Source organism: Pristiophorus japonicus, chromosome 4 (assembly GCF_044704955.1).
Source record: "Pristiophorus japonicus isolate sPriJap1 chromosome 4, sPriJap1.hap1, whole genome shotgun sequence".
Classification (NCBI taxonomy): domain Eukaryota; kingdom Metazoa; phylum Chordata; class Chondrichthyes; family Pristiophoridae; genus Pristiophorus; species Pristiophorus japonicus.
Genome location: NC_091980.1, coordinates 48531141 through 48550777, shown reverse-complemented (window position 1 = coordinate 48550777; position 19637 = coordinate 48531141). Strand labels below are relative to the sequence as shown.

The window sequence follows — 19637 nt, the reverse complement described above, 5'->3', positions numbered from 1 at the left end:
ACTCTGACCAGTGGCCGTGGGCAGCTCGGCTGAAGAGGATCCGTGTGGAGCAGCTGAAACTCACTTTGATTTTGTCGCAACGTGTTCTTAATCTATGAAATACATTATGTTGTGCATTAAATCTATATTGTGTAAACTTACTGGTGCTTTCACAACTCCCCCGGCCCCAGACCTCCCCCCCCACCCCACCCGCCCCCACCACCACTGCCCCCCACCGCCCCCTCACTGCCCCTTGCAGTAAATACGTGTGATATCTGTTTTCTTGGGAGAATTAAGAACAGAAGAAATAGAAGCAGGAGTAGGCCATACGGCACCTCGAGCCTGCTCCGCCATTTAATACAATCATGGCTGATCCGATCATGGACTCAGGTCCATTTCCCTGCCTACTCCCCATAACCCCTTATTCCCCTATCGGTTAAGAAACTGTCTAGCTCTGTCTTAAATTTGTTCAATGACCCAGCTTTCAAAGCTCTCTGAGGCAGTGAATTCCACAGATTTACAACCCTCTGAGAGAAAAAATTCCTCCTCATCTCAGTTTTAAACGGGCGGTCGCTTATTCTAAGCTTATGCACCCTCGTTCTAGTCTCCCTTATCAGTGGAAACATCCTCTCTGCATCCACCTTGTCAAGCCCCCTCATAATCTTATATGTTTCGATAAGATTACCTCTCATTCTTCTGAATTCCAGTAGAGGCCCAACCTACTCAGCCTTTCCTCATAAGTCAACCCCCTCATCTCCGGAATCAACCTAATGAACCTTCTCTGAACTGTCTCCAAAGCAAGCATAACCATTCTTAAATATGGAAACCAAAACTGCATGCAGTATTCCAGGTGTGGCCTCTGCAATACCCTGTATAACTGTACCAAGACTTCCTTACTTTTAAACTCCATCCCCTTTGCAATAAAGGCCAAGATTCCATTGGCCTTCCTGATCACTTGTATCTCCATACTAAACTTTTGTATATCATGCACAAGTACCCCCAGGTCCCGCTGTGCTGCAGCAATTTGAAATTTTCCTCCATTTAAATAATAACTTGCTCTTTGATTTTTTTTCTGCCAAAGTGCATGACCACACACTTTCCAACATTATACACCAACTGCCAAATTTTTGCCCACTCACTTAGCCTGTGTCTATGTCTTTTTGCAGATTTTTTGTGTCCTCCTCACACATTGCTTTTCCTTCCATCTTTGTATCGTCAGCAAACTTGGCTACCTTACACTCGGTCCTGTCTTCCAAGTCATTAATATAGATTTTAAATAGTTGGGGTCACAGTACTGATCCCTACGGCATCCCACTAGTTACTGATTGCCAACCCGAGAATGAATCATTTATCCCGACTCTCTGTTTTCTGTGAGTTAGCTAATCCTCTATCCATGCTAATACATAACCCCCAACCCCGTGAACTTTTATCTTGTGCTATAACCTTTTATGTGGCATCTTGTCAAATGTCTTCTCGAAGTCCAAATACACCACATCCACTGGTTCCCCTTTATCCACCCTGTTCGTTACATATTCAAAGAATTTATAGCAAATTTGTCAAACATGACTTCCCTTTCATAAATCCATGCTGACTCTGCCTGACTGAATTATGTTTTTCCAAATGTCCTGCTACTGCTTCTTTAATAATGGACCCCAACATTTTCCCAACCACAGATGTTAGGCTGACTGGTCTATAATTTCCTACTTTTTGTCTGCCACCTTTTTTAAATAGGGGCATTACATTTGCAGTTTTTCAATCTGCATCCACTATCCCTGCCGCTACTTCTCTTAAGACCCTAGGATGCAAGCCATCAGGTCCATAGGATTTTTCCACCTTTAGTCCTATTATTTAATGAGTACCACCTCCTGAGTGATTATGATTGTGTTAAGTTCCTCCCCCGCTCTATAGCCCCTTGACTATCCACTGTTGGGATATTGTTAGTGGCCTCTACCGTAAAGATTGATACAAAATATTTAGAGTTTCTGCCATCTCTATGTTCCCATTACTAATACCCCGGTCTTGTCCTCTAAAGGACCAACATTTACTTCAGCCACTCTTTTCTTTTTCATATACCTATAGAAACTCTTGCTATCTGTTTTTATACTTTGTGCTAGTTTACTTTCATAATCTAGCTTCCCTTCCTTCATTATTTTTTTAGTCATTCTTTGCTGGCTTTTAAAAGTTTCCCAATCTTCTGTCCTCCCACTAGTTTTGGCCACTTTGTATGCCCTTGTTTTTAATTGGATACCGTCCTTATTTCTTTAGTTATCTACGGATGGCTATCTTTTCTTTTACACCTTTTCCTCCTCACTGGAATTTATTTTTCTTAAGAGTTGTGAAATATCTCCTTAAATATATGCCATTGTTCATGAACTGTCCTACACTTTAATCTATTTTCCCAGTCCACTTTAACCAACTTTGCCCTCATATCTTTGTAGTCTCCTTTATTTAAGCTTCGTACGCTGGTTTGAGATCCAACTTTCTCACCCTCCATCTGAATTTGAAATTCAACAATGCTATGATCACTCATTCCGAGGGGATCCTTTACAAGGAGATTGTTTATTAATCCTGTCTCATTACACAGGACCAGATCTAAGATAGCCTGCCCCCTGGTTGGTTCCGTTACATACTGCTCAAGGAATCTGTCCCTTATGCACTCTATGAACTCTTCCTCAAGGCTATCCAGACCAATTTGAGTTGTCCACTCAATATAGAGGTTAAAATCACCCTTGATTATTGCTGTTCCCTTTTTACAAGCCCCCACTATTTCCTGATTTATACTCCAACCAACAGAGTTGCTACTTTTAGGGGCCTATTGACTATGCCCACCAGTGACTTTTCCCCTTATTATCCTTATCTCCAACCAAACTGTTTCAACATCCTGATCATTTGAGCCAATATCATTTCTATCTATTGCAGTGATTCCATCCTTTGTCAACAGAGCTACCCCACCTCCTTTTCCTGGCTGTCTGTCCTTCCGGATTGTCAAGTACCCCTGAATATTTAGTTCCCAGTCCTGGTCACCTTGCAACCACATCTCTGTAATGGCTATCAGATCATACTGATTTGTATCCATTTGTGCTGTCAACTCATCTGTTTTGTTACGAATGCTATGTGCATTTAGACAAAGAGCCTTTAAATTTTCTTTTTTACCCTTTTTTCCTGCTTATTTCCTCTCTCCTTCAAATTCACTTTCTTTATTTTTGCTTTCTAATTTCAGCTTTACTCCCCTTCCTACTGAATCTATTTTCAGGTTCCAATACCCCTGCCAAGCTAGTTTAAACCCTCCCCAACAGCACTAGCAAACATCCCCACGAGATATTGGTCCCGGTTCTGTTGAGGTGCAACCTGTCCAACTTGTACAGGTCCCACGTCCCCCAGAGGCGGTCCCAATGCCTCAGGAAACTAAAGCCCTCCTGCTTGCACCATCTCTCCAGCCACACATTCATCTGCTCAAACCTCCTATTTCTGTACTCACTAGCATGTGGCACCGAGAGTAATCCGGAGATTGCTAACTTTGAGGTCCTGATTTTTAATTTCTCTCCGAGCTCCCTAAACTCTGCCTGCAGGACATCATCCCTCTTTCTACCTATGTCATTGGTCCCGATATGGACCACGACCTCTGGTTGTTCACCCTTTCCCCCCAGAATGCCTTGCAGCCGCTCGGTGACATCCTTGACCCTGACACCAGGGAGGCAACATACCATCCTAGAGTCACGTCTGTGGCCGCAGAAACGCCCGTCTGCTCCCCTGACCATCGAATCCACTACCACTATAGCTCTTCTATTCTTCTTCCTCCCCACCCCCCTGTGCAGCTGAGCACCCGTAGTGCCATGGATTGGCTCTGGCTGCACTCCCCAGAGTCACCATCGCCCTCACTGGTACTCAGAACAGAGTACCGGTTGGAGAGCGAGATGGACTCAGGGGACTCCTGCACTACCAGCCTAGTCCTCCTCTTCTGTCGGATGGCCACCCAATCCTTCTCTGCCTGCACACTCTTAAGATGCGGGGTGACCACCTCTAGAAACATGCTATCCACGTAGCTCTCAGTCTCGCGGATGCACCGCAGTGACTCCAACCATCGCTCAAGCTCCAAAACACGGAGCTCGAGTTGGTGCAGCTAGAGACACCTCCTGCACACGTGATCGTCCCGGCTGCATGAAGCATCCAGGATTTCCCACGTGCCACAGGATATGCAATCCACGGTACTGAGCTGCCCTGCCATCCCTCTAGTTACACTTGGAACTATCAAGTAGAACTAAACTCTAAACCTTAGCAAAACACACCCAGCCGCTACTCAGCAAACAGCTGATTTAATTCATTCGTTTTCCTTAGATAATGTAGACTTATCTATTCAATTGCAGTTCCTAACTTACACCAATGCCCAAGGTTTCTTAAAGAAAAGAAAAATACTCACCAATCCACCAGCCAATCACTTACCTGCTTGGCTGTGAGGTCACACTTCGATTTTGATTCTTTTTACTTTTTGTCCCATACTCCTGTCGCTGCTTCAGCTGGCTCCTCCCGAACTCAGTCTCCTCCGACTGCTGCCGCCCTTTGTAATCCCGAGCTCAGGTCTCGCAATGCTGGCTCCTCCCTAGTTGTAGAAACTCCAGCCAGGGGAAACAACCTGTCAGCATATACCCTGTCAATCCCCTTCAGAGCCTTGTATGTATCAATGAGATCACCTCTCATTCTTCCTAAACTCCAGAGAGTATAGGCCTAATCTATTCAATCTCTCCTCATAGGACAGCCCTTTCATCCCAGGGATCAATCTAGTGAATTTTTGTTGCACCGCCTCCAAGGCAAGTATATCCTTCCTTAGATACTATGCACAGTACTCCAGGTGTGGTTTCATCAAAGCCCTGTACAATTGTAGCCAGACTTCCTTACTCTTGTATTCCAACCCTTTTGCAATGAAGGGCAACATGCCTTTTGCCATCCTTATTGCTTGCTATACCTGTATGCTAGCCTTCTGTGTTTCTTGCACCAGGACACGCAAATCACTCTGAACACCAACAATTAAAAGTTTCTCACCATTTAAAAAATATTCTGTTTTTATATTCTTAATACCAAACTGAATATGCTCACATTTCCCGACATTATACTCTAGCTGCCACCTTACTGCCGACTCATTTATATCTATCTATATCCTTTTGCAGACTCTTTGGCAGAGAAACATGGGGCATTTGCACCTCCTGTTCAGGGGGCGACACTGCTACAGTCTCCCGTGAAATTCCGCGGGGGTTTAGCGGTGGCGGTAACCGGTAGCGTACTGGGCAGCTGTGCAGGCAATGTCGACATCATCACTATGTCAAGTAACCCATTTACATCCCGGAGCAAAAAGTCGCTGGTGTCCCCTGAAGTTGCCGCAGGCGATGCCCACGACAGCTTCACGGGGCGTGTACCAGGTTGTAGTTCGTTCACAGGGCGATAATTAAAGGGGAGGAGAGGAAGGAAAAAAAACTGCCTAACTTACCCGGCCTTCTTGGAAGTCAATCGTGATTGGTCTGTACCGTGATCTTGCAGCCCAGCACGCCATTTCCTGCCCACAGAATTGACAGCTTTGCACTCCCCTTTAATGAAGGGGAGGGCCCTGTCTGTGCGCCCCACCACGTAGCAAGTGGAGCATGATATTTTGCGCTCCACTTCCTCTCGGGGGAGGGGGGGGGGGGGGTAACCCGAATATAGGTCGCAGGGTAGGACTCCCATGCTGACCTTTATTGGCTCCCAGTCCCCAATACCTCATCCTTGTAATGAAATCCTTCCATGGTCTCACCATTTCCCAACTCTATAAAAAACTTCTCCAGCTCTAGAACCTTCCCCGCCGCCCAACCTTTCTGTTCCTCTGGCCACAGCCTCGTATGCATCTCCCACCTCTTCACTCCAATCGTGGCAGCTGTGCCTTCAGCCACCTCGGCCCACACTCTGGAATTCGTTCCCTAAAACCCTCTGCTTCTCCGCTTACCTCTCCTTTCTGACCTTCCTTAAAACTCACTTGTTTGGCCATTTTTTTCCCCTTTAATCCCTCCCTCATTTTGGGGATATTTCTCTATGAAGCAGCTTGGAATTTTTTTTTTCGCTCTCTGAAAGGTGCTATATGAGCTCAAGTTGTAGTTATAGTTGTTGTTGGAAGGTTAAGTAACCTGGCCAGATGCTGTTATTCAATGTGCCTCACTTATACCAGCCAAGTAGTTATAACACCAATATTAAGAGTCTGCTTTAGGAATGCATGTTTTCAGTGCAGGATCTCATTCATCAGGAACATATATTGGGAAATTGTGGATGCATGTTTTTTCATCCATTAATTTTAATGGACGCGGAACGACACCATGAATTCCCAATATGTTCTCCTATTTGGCACGGGTACATGCCAGAAGAATGTATTGGGAAAATCAGCCTATATGTTGTGTGTGACAAGATTATACAGAGAGCCGCTTGCAAACCTGTACACCTTCCACCAAGTTTATGGTTACTTTTGGTTTTTCTAGCTCTTTCAATACTTACTACAGTGCTGACACTATTTGGAAAATTTGGGATCACAATTGCCTTCGCCATTGCTTATAGCTACACTGCTGAACTCTACCCAACCGTAATAAGAAACACAGGTGTCGGAATGAGTTCAATGGCCTCCAGGCTGGGCAGCATCATCTCGCCTTACTTTTCTTTCCTTGGTAAGGTAACAGTTAAACTTCTATATGTTGGTAGAATATAAGGAATTTTGGGCACTATTCTGATACCCATGAACAATTCCAAAATTGTAGGCACACTCTTTGCACCGTCAGTGCGAGCATTCTTTCATATGATCGACAGGTTCAATTGACTGCACCTTTTATCTATCCTGAATTCTTACACAGACCTAGATTTCACTGAGTCTAGAGTTCTGTGATTTTATCCATGTCACTCATAGCTCAGTGATAGCACTCTTGCTTCTGCATCCAAAGGTTGTAGGTTCAAGTCCCACTCCAGAAAGTAGAATACAAAATCTAGGCTGACTCACCAGTAGAGGGAGTGCTGCAATGTCAGAGCTGCTGTCCTTCACATGACACCTTAAAATGAGCCCCTGTCTGCCCTCTCAGGGTGGATGTAAAAGGTCCCATGGCACTATTTTGAAAAAGAGCAGGGGAGTGCTCCCTGCTGTCCTCGCCAATATTTATCATTCAACCAACATCACTAAAACTGATCATCTGGTCATTGCTGCTTATAGGACTTTGTTATGCACAATTTGGCTGCCACATTTCCTATATTACAACAGTAACTATACTGTAAAAGTACGGAATTTGCTGTAAAGTGCTTTGGGACATCCTAAAGTTGTGAAAGTTGCTATATAAAGCCAAATTATTTCTTTTTCTTCTTTCAATAACGCTGCTATCACAATTGCTGCAGTCATAGTATGGTGTCATCATCATCATTGGCAGTCCCTCGGCATCGAGGAAGACTTGCTTCCACTCTAAAATGAGTTCTTCAGTGATTGAACAGTCCAATACGAGAATTACAGTCCCTGTCACAGGTGGAACAGATAGTCGTTGAGGGAAAGGGTGGGTGGGACTGGTTTGCCACACGCTCTTTCCGCTGCCTGCGCTTGGTTTCTGCATGCTCTCAGCGATGAGACTCGAGGTGCTCAGCACCCTCCCGGATGCAGTTCCTCCACTTAGAGCGATCTTTGGCCAGGGACTCCTAGGTGTCAGTGGAGATCTTGCATTTTGTCAAGGAGGCTTTGAGGGTGTCCTTGAAACGTTTTCTTCGCCTTTGGCCGCCTGAGGAAACGAGTGTTTGAAGACCAGGCCCTTAAATCCGCCACCAAGCTCATGGTCTACAGGGCTGTCGTGATACCTGCCCTCCTGTATGGCTCAGAGACATGGACCATATACAATAGACACCTCAAATTGCTGGAGAAATACCACCAACGATGTCTCCGCAAGATCCTGCAAATCCCCTGGGAGGACAGATGCACCAATGTTAGCGTCCTTGACCAAGCCAACATACCCAGTATTGAAGCACTGACCACACTGGATCAGCTCCGCTGGGTGAGCCACATTGTTCGCATGCCTGACACAAGACTCCCAAAGCAAGCGTTCGACTCCTTCATGGCAAGCAAGCCCAAGGTGAGCAGTATGGTGTACAGTGGCACTGGCTCCACATTTTCTGACACTGTATTATATCGATCTGAGTGTTTTTTTCATGTTCATGCAATAGACAACTTGTGACCTGGATTTTCATTGGCCCACAATAAACATGATAAGGCAGGGCTTCTACTTAGTCACATGACCCCCATTAAAATTGTTGGGGCGGCAGGGGCAGTGGGTGGTAATTAGATGAGCAAAACATGTTCCAGGTGATCCAGCTGCTAAATGATTTTCTAGCACTGGGAGGGAGAGGAGTGCCTTGTAGCTGCAGCAATTGAAAGGCTACTGCAGTTTAAAGGGTCAAAAGGCAAGCAATTGTTTTGGATACAGAGTCAAGGCAGGAGCACAGTGAGGAGAATGACAGAAGGTAGACCAGCATTGGGGATGTCTGATATGGTCAAGGTCCCAATATTGTAAAGTTTTGTAGAGATAATGTTGGCAGGGAGAAGGGCAAGAGGAGAAAGGCCACTTGGAATCCAGGACTAGAAGCCCCAAAAAGGGTAATGAAGGCATTATGGAAGGAAGTGATGCAAGCAGTATGGAGAGCAGTGACATAGGCAGTCACTGCACATCAACCACTCCCTCAATGGCAATACAGCATAAGAAATGTTTTATTGGCCTCACAAGGTCGGCTAAAGTAAGTGAAGGCATGCATACCCAGGCCGATACGGAAACAATGCTGCAAAGGTGACACTCCACACCATTCATGTCCACTTGGTGTAAATGAAGAGATGAATGAGACAATAATTATGTACAGGGTACCTCCCCACAGCTTTATCCTTTTCCCACCATCCACTGTGCATTATCCCATTTTCTGAGACCAACAGCAGTGGGGTTTGAATGAAAGCATTATCACAATGAATGTATGCAGGAACCTGAGAGAACTAATAAAATATATATCTTCATTTATGTTGTGATTAAGAAGAAGGAACTAAGCAATAATAAGAGTCCTTTTAATTAAGCAGAATGTCTGAACATTGTAACCACTCACAGTACTGCAGGTCAGACATCTCATTACCAAGCTGAACCTGACAGTTCTCTTTAAATTTCTCCATCTCCCACCGCCTTCCCAGAGTTGTAGAGCTTCCTCCTCAGGTCCACTGAAGGGCTTGTTGGTTGCCATGCCTCCACCCCTGTTACTTTGTTGCAATGATTATGGATTTTTTTCCATTGCAAAGAAAACAAAACATGAGAACGGCTGTAGATTAATTCAGAATTTAATAAGCCTATTGGACCATTCAATTTGATCGTGGCAGATCTGTATCTTAACTCCATTTGTCCGCCTCGGTCCATACCCTTGCATAACAAATATCTAGCAATCTCAGTTTTGACATTTTCAATTGACCTTGCCTCATCAGTTTTTTGCAGGGGGGAGTTCCAGATTTTCACTACCCTTTGTGTGAAGAAGTGCTTCCTGACTTCACCCCTGAATGGCCTAGCCCGAATATTAAGATTATGTCCCCTTGACATGGACTCCCCTACCAGAGGAAATTGTATCTCTCACTATCTATGTTATCAAATCCTTTGATCATCTCAAACACCTCAATTAGATCACCCGTTAATCATCTATACTCAAGGGAATACAAGCCAAGTCTATGCAACCTGTCCTCATACTTTTACCCTTTTAGCCCTGGTATAAATGAATCTGCACTGAAGCCTCTCCATGGTCAATATATCCTTCCTGACGTGTGGTATTGAGAACTGAACCCAGTACTCCAGATAGGGTCTAACCAGAGCTGTAGCATAACTTCCACTGCTTTTATTCCAACCCATTGAGATGAAGGCTAAACTCTCATAGCCTTCTCAATTATTTTTTGTAACTGTCCACTAGTTTTTAGTGATTGTTGTACATGGACACCTAAATCCCTCTGCTCTTCCACGGCTCCTAGCTACTCACCATTTCAAAAATACTTTGATGTATCTTGCTTAGATCCAAAGTGGATGACCTCACACTTCCCCATATGGAACACCATCTGCCACTCACTCAATTTATCAATGTCCCTTTGCAACTTTCTGCTCCCATCTGCACTATTTACTGTGTCACCTAACTTACTGATGTCAGCACACATCAATATGTGGGTTTCTGCTCCTTCATCTATGTCATTTGGAAATGTAGTGAAAGGCTGAGGCCCATTACGGATACCTGGGGGACAGGCCTAGTCAGTAGTGTTCCTGCTAATTTTTTGGGGGGTGCACGGCCCCTTTAAGTGGCTGAGCAGCCGAGTCAAATTTCCACGCATGCACTGTTTTTCCATTTAAAAGCCGTTGAACGGCCTGCGCAGGACCTCCAGACCACTGTTTTATTTATAGTTTATTGTTTGTGCCCCTTTATAAATAGGTCACATTTGTTAATTTGATTTTGACTGATGACCCTAACCCGAACCCTAACCCTAACCCTCAATCCTAATTGGAAATTAAAAGTGTAGACACATCCTTATCTACAGATGTCAGGTTGCAAATACATCTGAAAATTAGGCTATGTATAGACTGGTCAGAGGAGAAATGAAAAAGTAGTGGGGAAGCTTTTCGAAACAGTAATCGGGGACAAAATTAACAGTCACTTGGATATGGGAGGATTAATTAAGGAAAGCCAGCACGGATTTGTTAAAGGCAAATCATTTTTAACCAACTTGATCGAGTTTTTTGATGAGGTAACAGAAAGGGTTGATGTGGGTAATGCAGTTGACGTAGTGTATATGGATTTCCAAAATGCGTTCGACAAAATGCTGCATAATAGGCTTGCAAGCAAAATTGGACCCATGGAATAAATGGGACTGTGGCAGCCTGGATACAAAATTGGTTAAGTGACAGGAAACAGAGAGTAGTGGTGAACGGTTGTTTTTCAGACTGGAGGAATAAGGAGTCATCCATTTAGAACTGAGATGAGGAGGAATTTCTTCTCTCAAAGGGTTGTAAATCTGTGGGATTCTCTGCCCCAGAGAGCTGTGGAGCTGGATCATTGAATATATTTAGGCTGGAGATAGACAGATTTTGAAAGATACGGGAGTGAAGGGTTATGGAGAGCGGAAAAGGAAGTGGAGCTGAACCCAAGATCAGATCAGGCATGATCTTATAGAATGGCGGAGCAGGTTCGAGGGACTGAATCGCCTACTCCTGCTCCTATTTCCGATGTTCCTATGTATACAGTAGTGTTCTCCAGGGGTTGGTTCTGGGACTACTACTCTTCTTAATATATATTAAAAGCTTGGACATGGGTGTACTGGACACAATTTCAAAATTTGTAAATGACACAAAACTTGGAAGTATAGCGGATAGTGAGGAGGAGAGTGATAGACTTAAGGAAGAAATAGACAGGCTGGTGAAATGGGAGAACATGTAGCAGATGAAATTTCATGCAGAAAAATGTGCAGTGATGCATTTTGGTAGAAAAAATTAGGAGAGGATACATAAACTAAATGATACAATCCTAAAGGGTGTGAGGAAACAGAGGGGCCTAGAGGTATGTGTGCACAAATCGTTGAAGGCGGCAGGGCAGGTTGAGAAAGCGGTTAAAAAGGCTTATGAGATTCAGAGCTTCATAAATAGAGGTATAGAATACTAAAGTGTGGAAATTATAATGCACCTGTATAAAACACTGGTTCGGCCCTAACTGGAGTACTGTGTCCAATTCTGGGCACCAAACTTTAGGAAGGATGTGAAGGCTGTAGAGAAGATGCAGAAAAGATTTACGAGAATGATTCCAGGAATGAGGAACTTCAGTTACGTGGATAGACTGGAGAAGCTGGGGTTGTTCCCCTTGGAGCAGAGAAGGTTGAGAGGAGATTTGATAGAGGTATTCAAAATCATGAGGCGTCCAGACAGAGTAGATAGAGAGAAACTGTTCCCATTGGCAGAAGTGTCGAGAACCAGAGGACACAGATTTAAGGTGATTAGCGAAAGAAGCAAAGGCGATGTATGAAAAAACTTTTTTATGCAGCGAGTGGTTAAGATCTGGAATGCACTGCCGGGAAGTGTGGTGGAGGCAAACTCAATTTTATCTTTCAAAAGTGAGTTTAATAAGTATCTGAAGGAAAATAAATTGCAGGACTGTGGGGAAAGAGCAGAGGAGTGGGACTAGCTGAGAGTCAGCGTGGGTTTGACGGGCCAAATGGCCTTCTTCCATGCTGCAATCATTGTATGATTCTATGATTCTAAGGCGTGGGTTTGGGAGGTGCTGTTGAAGAAATCTTGGTGAGTTGCTGCAGTGCATCTTGTAGATGGTATATACTCCAACAGGGGAGCACCGGTGGTGGAAGAAGTGAATGGTTAAGGTGGTAGAACAGGGTGCCAATGAAGCAGGCTGCTTTGTCCTGGATGGCATCGAGCTTCTTGTGTATTGTTGGAGCTGCACTTATCCAGGCAAGTGGAGAGTATTCCATCACACTCCTGACTCATGCCTTGCAAATGGTGGAAAGCCTTTGGGGAGTCAGGAGGTTAGACATTCACTGCAGAATACCCAGCCTCTGACCCGCTCTTGTAGCCACAGTATTTATATGGCTGGTCTAGTAAAGTTTCTGGTCAATGGTGACCCACAGGATGTTGCTGGTGGGGGATTTGGCTTTGGTTATGCCATTGAATATTATGGGGCGGTGGTTAGACCCTTTGTTGTTGAAGATAGTCATTGCCTGGCACAAATGTTACTTGCCACTTATCAGCCCTAGCCTGAATGTCGTCCAGATCTTGCTGTACGGGGGCATGGACTGTTTCATTATCGGAGGAGTTGTGAATGGAACTGAATACGGTGCAATCATCAGCGAACATCCCCACTTCTGGCCTTATGATGGAGGGAAGGTCATTGATAAAGCAGCTTAAGATGATTGGGCCTAGGACTCTGCCCTGAGGAGCTCCTGCAGCGATGACCTGGGGCTGAGATCATTGACCTCCAACAACCATAACCATCTTCCTTTATATTCGGTATGGAGAGTTTCCCCCCTGATTTCCATTGATTTCAATTTTATGAGGGCTCCTTGATGCCACACTCGGTCAAATGTTGCCTTGATGTCAAGGGCAGTCACTCTCACCTCACCTCTGGATTTTAGCACTTTTGTCCATATTTGCACCGAAGCTGTAATAAGGTCTGGAGTTGAGTGGTCCTGGTGGAATCTGAACTGAGCATCATAGAAAACATAGAAACATAGAAAATAGGTGCAGGAGTAGGCCATTCGGCCCTTCTAGCCTGCACCGCCATTCAATGAGTTCATGGCTGAACATTCAACTTCAGTACCCCATTCCTGCTTTCTCGCCATATCCCTTGATCCCCCTAGTAGTAAGGAACTCATCTAACTCCTTTTTGAATATATTTCGTGAATTGGCCTCAACAACTTTCTGTGGTAGAGAATTCCACAGGTTTTTCCCCGTCAGAATTTTAAATGTTTCTATGAGGTCCCCTCTCATTCTTCTGAACTCCAGTGAATACAAGCCCAGTTGATCCAGTCTTTCTTGATAGGTCAGTCCCGCCATCCCGGGAATCAGTCTGGTGAACCTTCGCTGCACTCCCTCAATAGCAAGAATGTCCTTCCTCAGGTTAGGAGACCAAAACTGTACACAATACTCCAGGTGTGGCCTCACCAATGCCCTGTACAACTGTAGCAACACCTCCCTGCCCCTGTACTCAAATCCCCTTGCTATGAAGGCCAACATGCCATTTGCTTTCTTAACCGCCTGCTGCACCTGCATGCCAACCTTCAATGACTGATGTACCATGACACCCAGGTCTCTTTGCACCTCCCCTTTTCCTAATCTGTCACCATTCAGATAATAGTCTGTCTCTCTGTTTTTACCACCAAAGTGGATAACCTCACATTTATCCACATTATACTTCATCTGCCATGCATTTGCCCACTCACCTAACCTATCCAAGTCGCTCTGCAGCCTCACAGCATCCTCCTCGCAGCTCACACTGCCACCCAACTTAGTGTCATCCGCAAATTTGGAGATACTACATTTAATCCCCTCATCTAAATCATTAATGTACAGTGTAAACAGCTGGGGCCCCAGCACAGAACCTTGCGGTACCCCACTAGTCACTGCCTGCCATTCTGAAAAGTCCCCATTTACTCCTAGTCTTTGCTTCCTGTCTGACAACCAGTTCTCAATCCATGTCAGTACACTACCCCCAATCCCATGTGCTCTAACTTTGCACATCAATCTCTTGTGTGGGACCTTGTCGAACGCCTTCTGAAAGTCCAAATATACCACATCAACTGGTTCTCCCTTGTCCACTCTACTGGAAACATCCTCAAAAAATTCCAGAAGATTTGTCAAGCATGATTTCCCTTTCACAAATCCATGCTGACTTGGACCCATCATGTCACCTCTTTCCAAATGCACTGCTATGACATCCTTAATAATTGATTCCATCATTTTACCCACTACCGATGTCAGTCTATAATTCCCTGTTTTCTCTCCCTCCTTTTTTAAAAAGTGGGGTTACATTGGCTACCCTCCACTCCATAGGAACTGATCCAGAGTCAATGGAATGTTGGAAAATGACTGTCAACGCATCCACTATTTCCAAGGCCACCTCCTTAAGTACTCTGGGATGCAGTCCATCAGGCCCTGGGGATTTATCGGCCTTCAATCCCATCAATTTCCCCAACACAATTTCCCGGCTAATAAGGATTTCCCTCAGTGCCTCCTCCTTACTAGACCCCCCGACCCCTTTTATAAGCGGAAGGTTGTTTGTGTCCTCCTTCGTGAATACCGAACCAAAGTACTTGTTCAATTGGTCCGCCATTTCTTTGTTCCCCGTTATGACTTCCCCTGATTCTGACTGCAGGGGACCTACGTTTGTCTTTACTAACCTTTTTCTCTTTACATATCTATAGAAACTTTTGCAATCCGTCTTAATGTTCCCTGCAAGCTTCTTCTCGTACTCCATTTTCCCTGCCCTAATCAAACCCTTTGTCCTCCTCTGCTGAGTTCTAAATTTCTCCCAGTCCCCAGGTTCGCAGCTATTTCTGGCCAATTTGTATGCCACTTCCTTGGCTTTAATACTATCCCTGATTTCCCTTGATAGCCACGGTTGAGCCACCTTCCCTTTTTTATTTCTATGCCAGACAGGAATGTACAATTGTTATAGTTCATCCATGCGGTCTCTAAATGTCTGCCATTGCCCATCCACAGTCAACCCCTTAAGTATCATTCGCCAATCCATCCCAGCCAATTCACGCCTCATACCTTCAAAGTTAGCCTTCTTTAAGTTCTGGACCATGGTCTCTGAATTAACTGTTTCATTCTCCATCCCAATGCAGAATTCCACCATATTATGGTCACTCTTCCCCAAGGGGCCTCGCACAACGAGATTGCTAATTAATCCTCTCTCATTACATAACACCCAGTCTAAGATGGCCTTCCCCCTAGTTGGTTCCTCGACATATTGGTCTAAAAAACCATCTCTTATGCACTCCAGAAAATCCTCCTCCACCGTATTGCTTCCAGTTTGGTTAGCCCAATCTATGTGCATATTAAAGTCACCCATTATAACTGCTGCACCTTTATTGCACGCACCCCTAATTTCCTGTTTGATGCCCTCCCCAACATCACTACTACTGTTTGGAGGTCTGTACACAACTCCCACTAACGTTTTTTGCCCTTTGGTGTTCTGCAGCTCTACCCATATAGATTCCACATCATCCAAGCTAATGTCCTTCCTAACTATTGCCTTAATCTCCTCCTTAACCAGCAATGCTACCCCACCTCCTTTTCCTTTTATTCTATCCTTCCTGAATGTTGAATACCCCTGGATGTTGAGTTCCCAGCCCTGCTCATCCTGAAGCCACGTCTCCGTAATCCCAATCACATCATATTTGTTAACATCTATTTGCATAGTTAATTCATCCACTTTATTGCGGATACTCCTTGCATTAAGACACAAAGCCTTCAGGCTTGTTCTTTTAACACCCTTTGTCCTTTTAGAATTTTGCTGTACATTGCCCCTATTTGTTCTTTGCCTTGGGTTTCTCTGCCCTCCACTTTTCCTCATCTCCTTTCTGTCTTTTGCTTTTGCCTCCTTTTTGTTTCCCTCTATCTCCCTGCATTGGTTCCATCCCCCTGCCATATTAGTTTAACTCCTCCCCAACAGCACTAGCAAATACTCCCCCGAGGACATTGGTCCCGATTCTGCCCAGGTGCAGACCGTCCGGATTGTACTGGTCCCACCTCCCCCAGAACCAGTTCCAATGCCCCAGGAATTTGAATACCTCCCTGCTGCACCATTGCTCAAGCCACGTATTCATCTGAGCTATCCTGCGATTACTACTCTGACTAGCACGTGGCACTGGTAGCAATCCCGAGATTACTACTTTTGAGGTCCTACTTTTTAATTTAGCTCCTAGCTCCTTAAATTCATTTCGTAGGAACTCATCCTTTTTTTTACCTATGTCATTGGTACCAACGTGCACCACGACAACTGGCTGTTCTCCCTCCCTTTTTAGAATGTCCTGCACCCGCTCCGAGACATCCTTGACCCTTGCACCAGGGAGGCAACATTACCATCCTGGAGTCTCGGTTGCGGCCGCAGAAACGCCTATCTATTCCCCTTACAATTGAATCCCCTATCACTATCGCTCGCCCACTCTTTTTCCTGCCCTCCTGTGCAACAGAGCTAGCCATGGTGCCATGAACTTGGCTGCTGCTGCCCTCTCCTGATGAGTCATCCCCCTCAACAGCACTCAAAGCAGTGTATCTGTTTTGCAGTGGGATGACCACAGGGGACCCCTGCACTACCTTCCTTGCACTACTCTTCCTGCTGGTCTTGCATTCCCTCGCTGGCTGCGGACCCTTCTCCTGCGGTAAGACCAACTCGCTACACGTGATACTCACGTCATTCTCAGCATCGTGGATGCTCCAGAGTGAATCCACCTTCAGCTCCAACTCCGCAACGCGGACCGTCAATAGCCGGAGGTGGACACACTTCCCGCACATGTAGTCGTCAGGGACACTGGTGTTGTCCCCGTGTTCCCACATGGTACAGGAGGAGCATATCATGTGACCGAGCTGTCCTGCCATGACTTAACCCTTAGATACACTTAAATTGCCGACAACAATGTTAAAAGTTACTGACTAATAAAGAAAAAGAAAAACTACTCACCAATCAGCAGCCAATCACTTACCACGTTGGCTGTGACGTCACCTTTTGATTTCTTTCTACTTCTTTTTTGACTTCTCTCAGCTGGAGCTGCACAAGTAAGCCTCTCTCGACTCCCGCCTCTCTCGACGCTCCCCGGACTGCTGAGCCTTTTATAGGCCACTGCCTCTCTCGACTCCCGCCTCTCTCGACACTCCCCGGACTGCTGAGCCTTTTATAGGCCGCTGCCTCTCTCGACTCCCACCTCTCTCGACTCTCCCCGGACTGCTGAGCCTTTTATAGGCCGCTGCCTCTCTCGACTCCCGCCTCTCTCGACGCTCCCCGGACTGCTGAGCCTTTTATAGGCCGCTGCCTCTCTCGACTCCCGCCTCTCTGTGAGCAGTTTATTGGTAACTGCCGCTTGATACCACTGTTGACGACAGTTTGCTGATAATTGAGGATAGACTGATGGGGCAATAATTGGCCGGATTGAATTTGTCCTGCTTTTTGTGGATAGGACAACCTGGGCAATTTTCCACACTATTGGTTAGATGCCAGTGTTGTAGCTGTACGGGGGCAGCTTGGCAAGAGGCACGGCTAGTTCTGAAACATAAATCTTCAATACGACAGCTGGGATTTTGTCGGGACCCATACCATTTGCTGCATCCAGTGCACGTTCAGCCGTTTCTTGATATCACGTGGAGTGATTTTGAATTGGCTGAAGACTGACTTCTGTGATGGTGTGGACCTAAGGAAGAGATCGAGATGGATCATCCACTCCGCACTTCTGGCTGAAGATGGTTGCAAACGCTTCAGCCTTGTCGTTTGCACGCGTGTGCTCGGCTCCCCCATCATTGAGGATGGAGATATTCATGCAGCCTCCTCTTCCCGTTAGTTGTGTAACTGTCCACCACTATTCATGACTGGATGTGGCAGGACTGCAGAGCTATAATCTGATCCGCTGCTTGTGGGATTGCTTAGCTCTGTCTATAACATGCTGCTTCTTCTGTTTAGCATGCATGTAGTCCTGTGTTGCATCTTCCCCATGTTGGCACCTCATTTTTAGGTACGCCTGGTGCTGCTCCTGGCATGCTTTACTGCACTACTCACTGAACTAGGGTTGGTAGTCTGGCTTGATGGTAGAGTGAGGGATATGCTAGGCCATGAGGTTACAGATTGTGGTGTGCTGACAGCCCATAGCACCTCCTATATGCCCAGTTGCTAGATCTGTTCTGAATCTATCCCATTTAGCACGGTGGTAATGCCACACAACACAATGGAGGGTGTCCTCAGTGTGAAGAAGGGACTTCATCTCCACAAGGACTGTGTGGTGGTCATTGCTACCAATACTGATATGGACAGATACATCTGGTACAGGTAGATTGGTGTGCACGAGGTCAAGTAGGTTTTTCCCTCATGTTGGTTCTCTCGCTACCTGCCGCAGACCCAGTCTGGCAGCTATGTTCTTCTGGACTTAGGCAACTCGGTCAGTAGTGGTGCTACCAAGCCACTCTTAGTGATGGACATTGAAGTCCCCCACCCAGAGTTTATTCTGTGCCCTTGCTACCCTCAGTGCTTCTTCCAAGTAGTGTTCACCATGGAGTACTGATTTAGGAGGGTGGTCGGTGGTAATCAGCAGGAGGTTTCCTTGCCCATGCTTGAACTGAAGCTATGTGACTTCATGGGATCCAGAGTCAATGTTGAGGACTCCCAGAGCCACTGCCTCTCGACTGTATACTACTGTGGCGTCACCACTGGTGGGTCTGTCCTGCCGATGGGACAGGATAGACCCAGGGATTGTAATGGAGGAGTCTGGGACATTGCTGAAAGATATGATTCTATGACTATGACTACATCAGGCTGTTGCTTGACTAGAGGATAGTGAGGAGGTCTTTGCAGGGTCGACTGGGCCGGCTGTGCCTTTGTCATGTCCGATGCCATTCCCTAGGTCAATGCTGATGGTCTGTCCAGTTCTATTCTTATTATTATTGTAATGTTATTATGCAGGACATTCTGTGGTAAACTCAAAATATCTGAAACCAGCATGTTGGTGTCGTAATGGATTGCATCAGAGAATGACCTGACATGAGTTTGGTCTCTTAATTCCCCAATAATTTCCTAATCTATCCAGGCCTATTAGGTGGTGCCATGTTGCTTGCCTGGAAATTGCGAGCAAAAATCGAAATAATTCCAAGCCAATTTTGTGCAATCTCGAGCTGCTGATTGGGAACAATTTGCCTATTTCTTCACTGGGAAATGATGCCTGGCAAAGGGTCAGAAACAGCCAGGAGAAAACTAATCTCAAAAATGGAAATGAAAAAAATGTGCACATTATTTGAACGTGCTTACACTGAAAATACATTCAAGGGTGTTTATTGACCACAATATTTGTGTTACAAGTAGTGCCTAATGCTTTATTTTGATGTGCTGGTTTTTGCTTTGCAGACAATATATGCTCTATATTT

At 45.5% G+C, this 19637-nt stretch overlaps 1 protein-coding gene across 1 annotated transcript in view; it reads left to right on the top strand.

Annotated features, from left to right (window-relative positions):
- LOC139262894 (organic cation/carnitine transporter 2-like) overlaps positions 1–19637 on the top strand; it is a 162705-nt gene that overhangs the window by 135219 nt on the left and 7849 nt on the right. The window contains exon 8 of the mRNA XM_070878151.1: positions 6471–6653. Coding sequence (XP_070734252.1) covers positions 6471–6653 — 183 coding nt within the window. The remainder of the gene's footprint in view (positions 1–6470; positions 6654–19637) is intronic.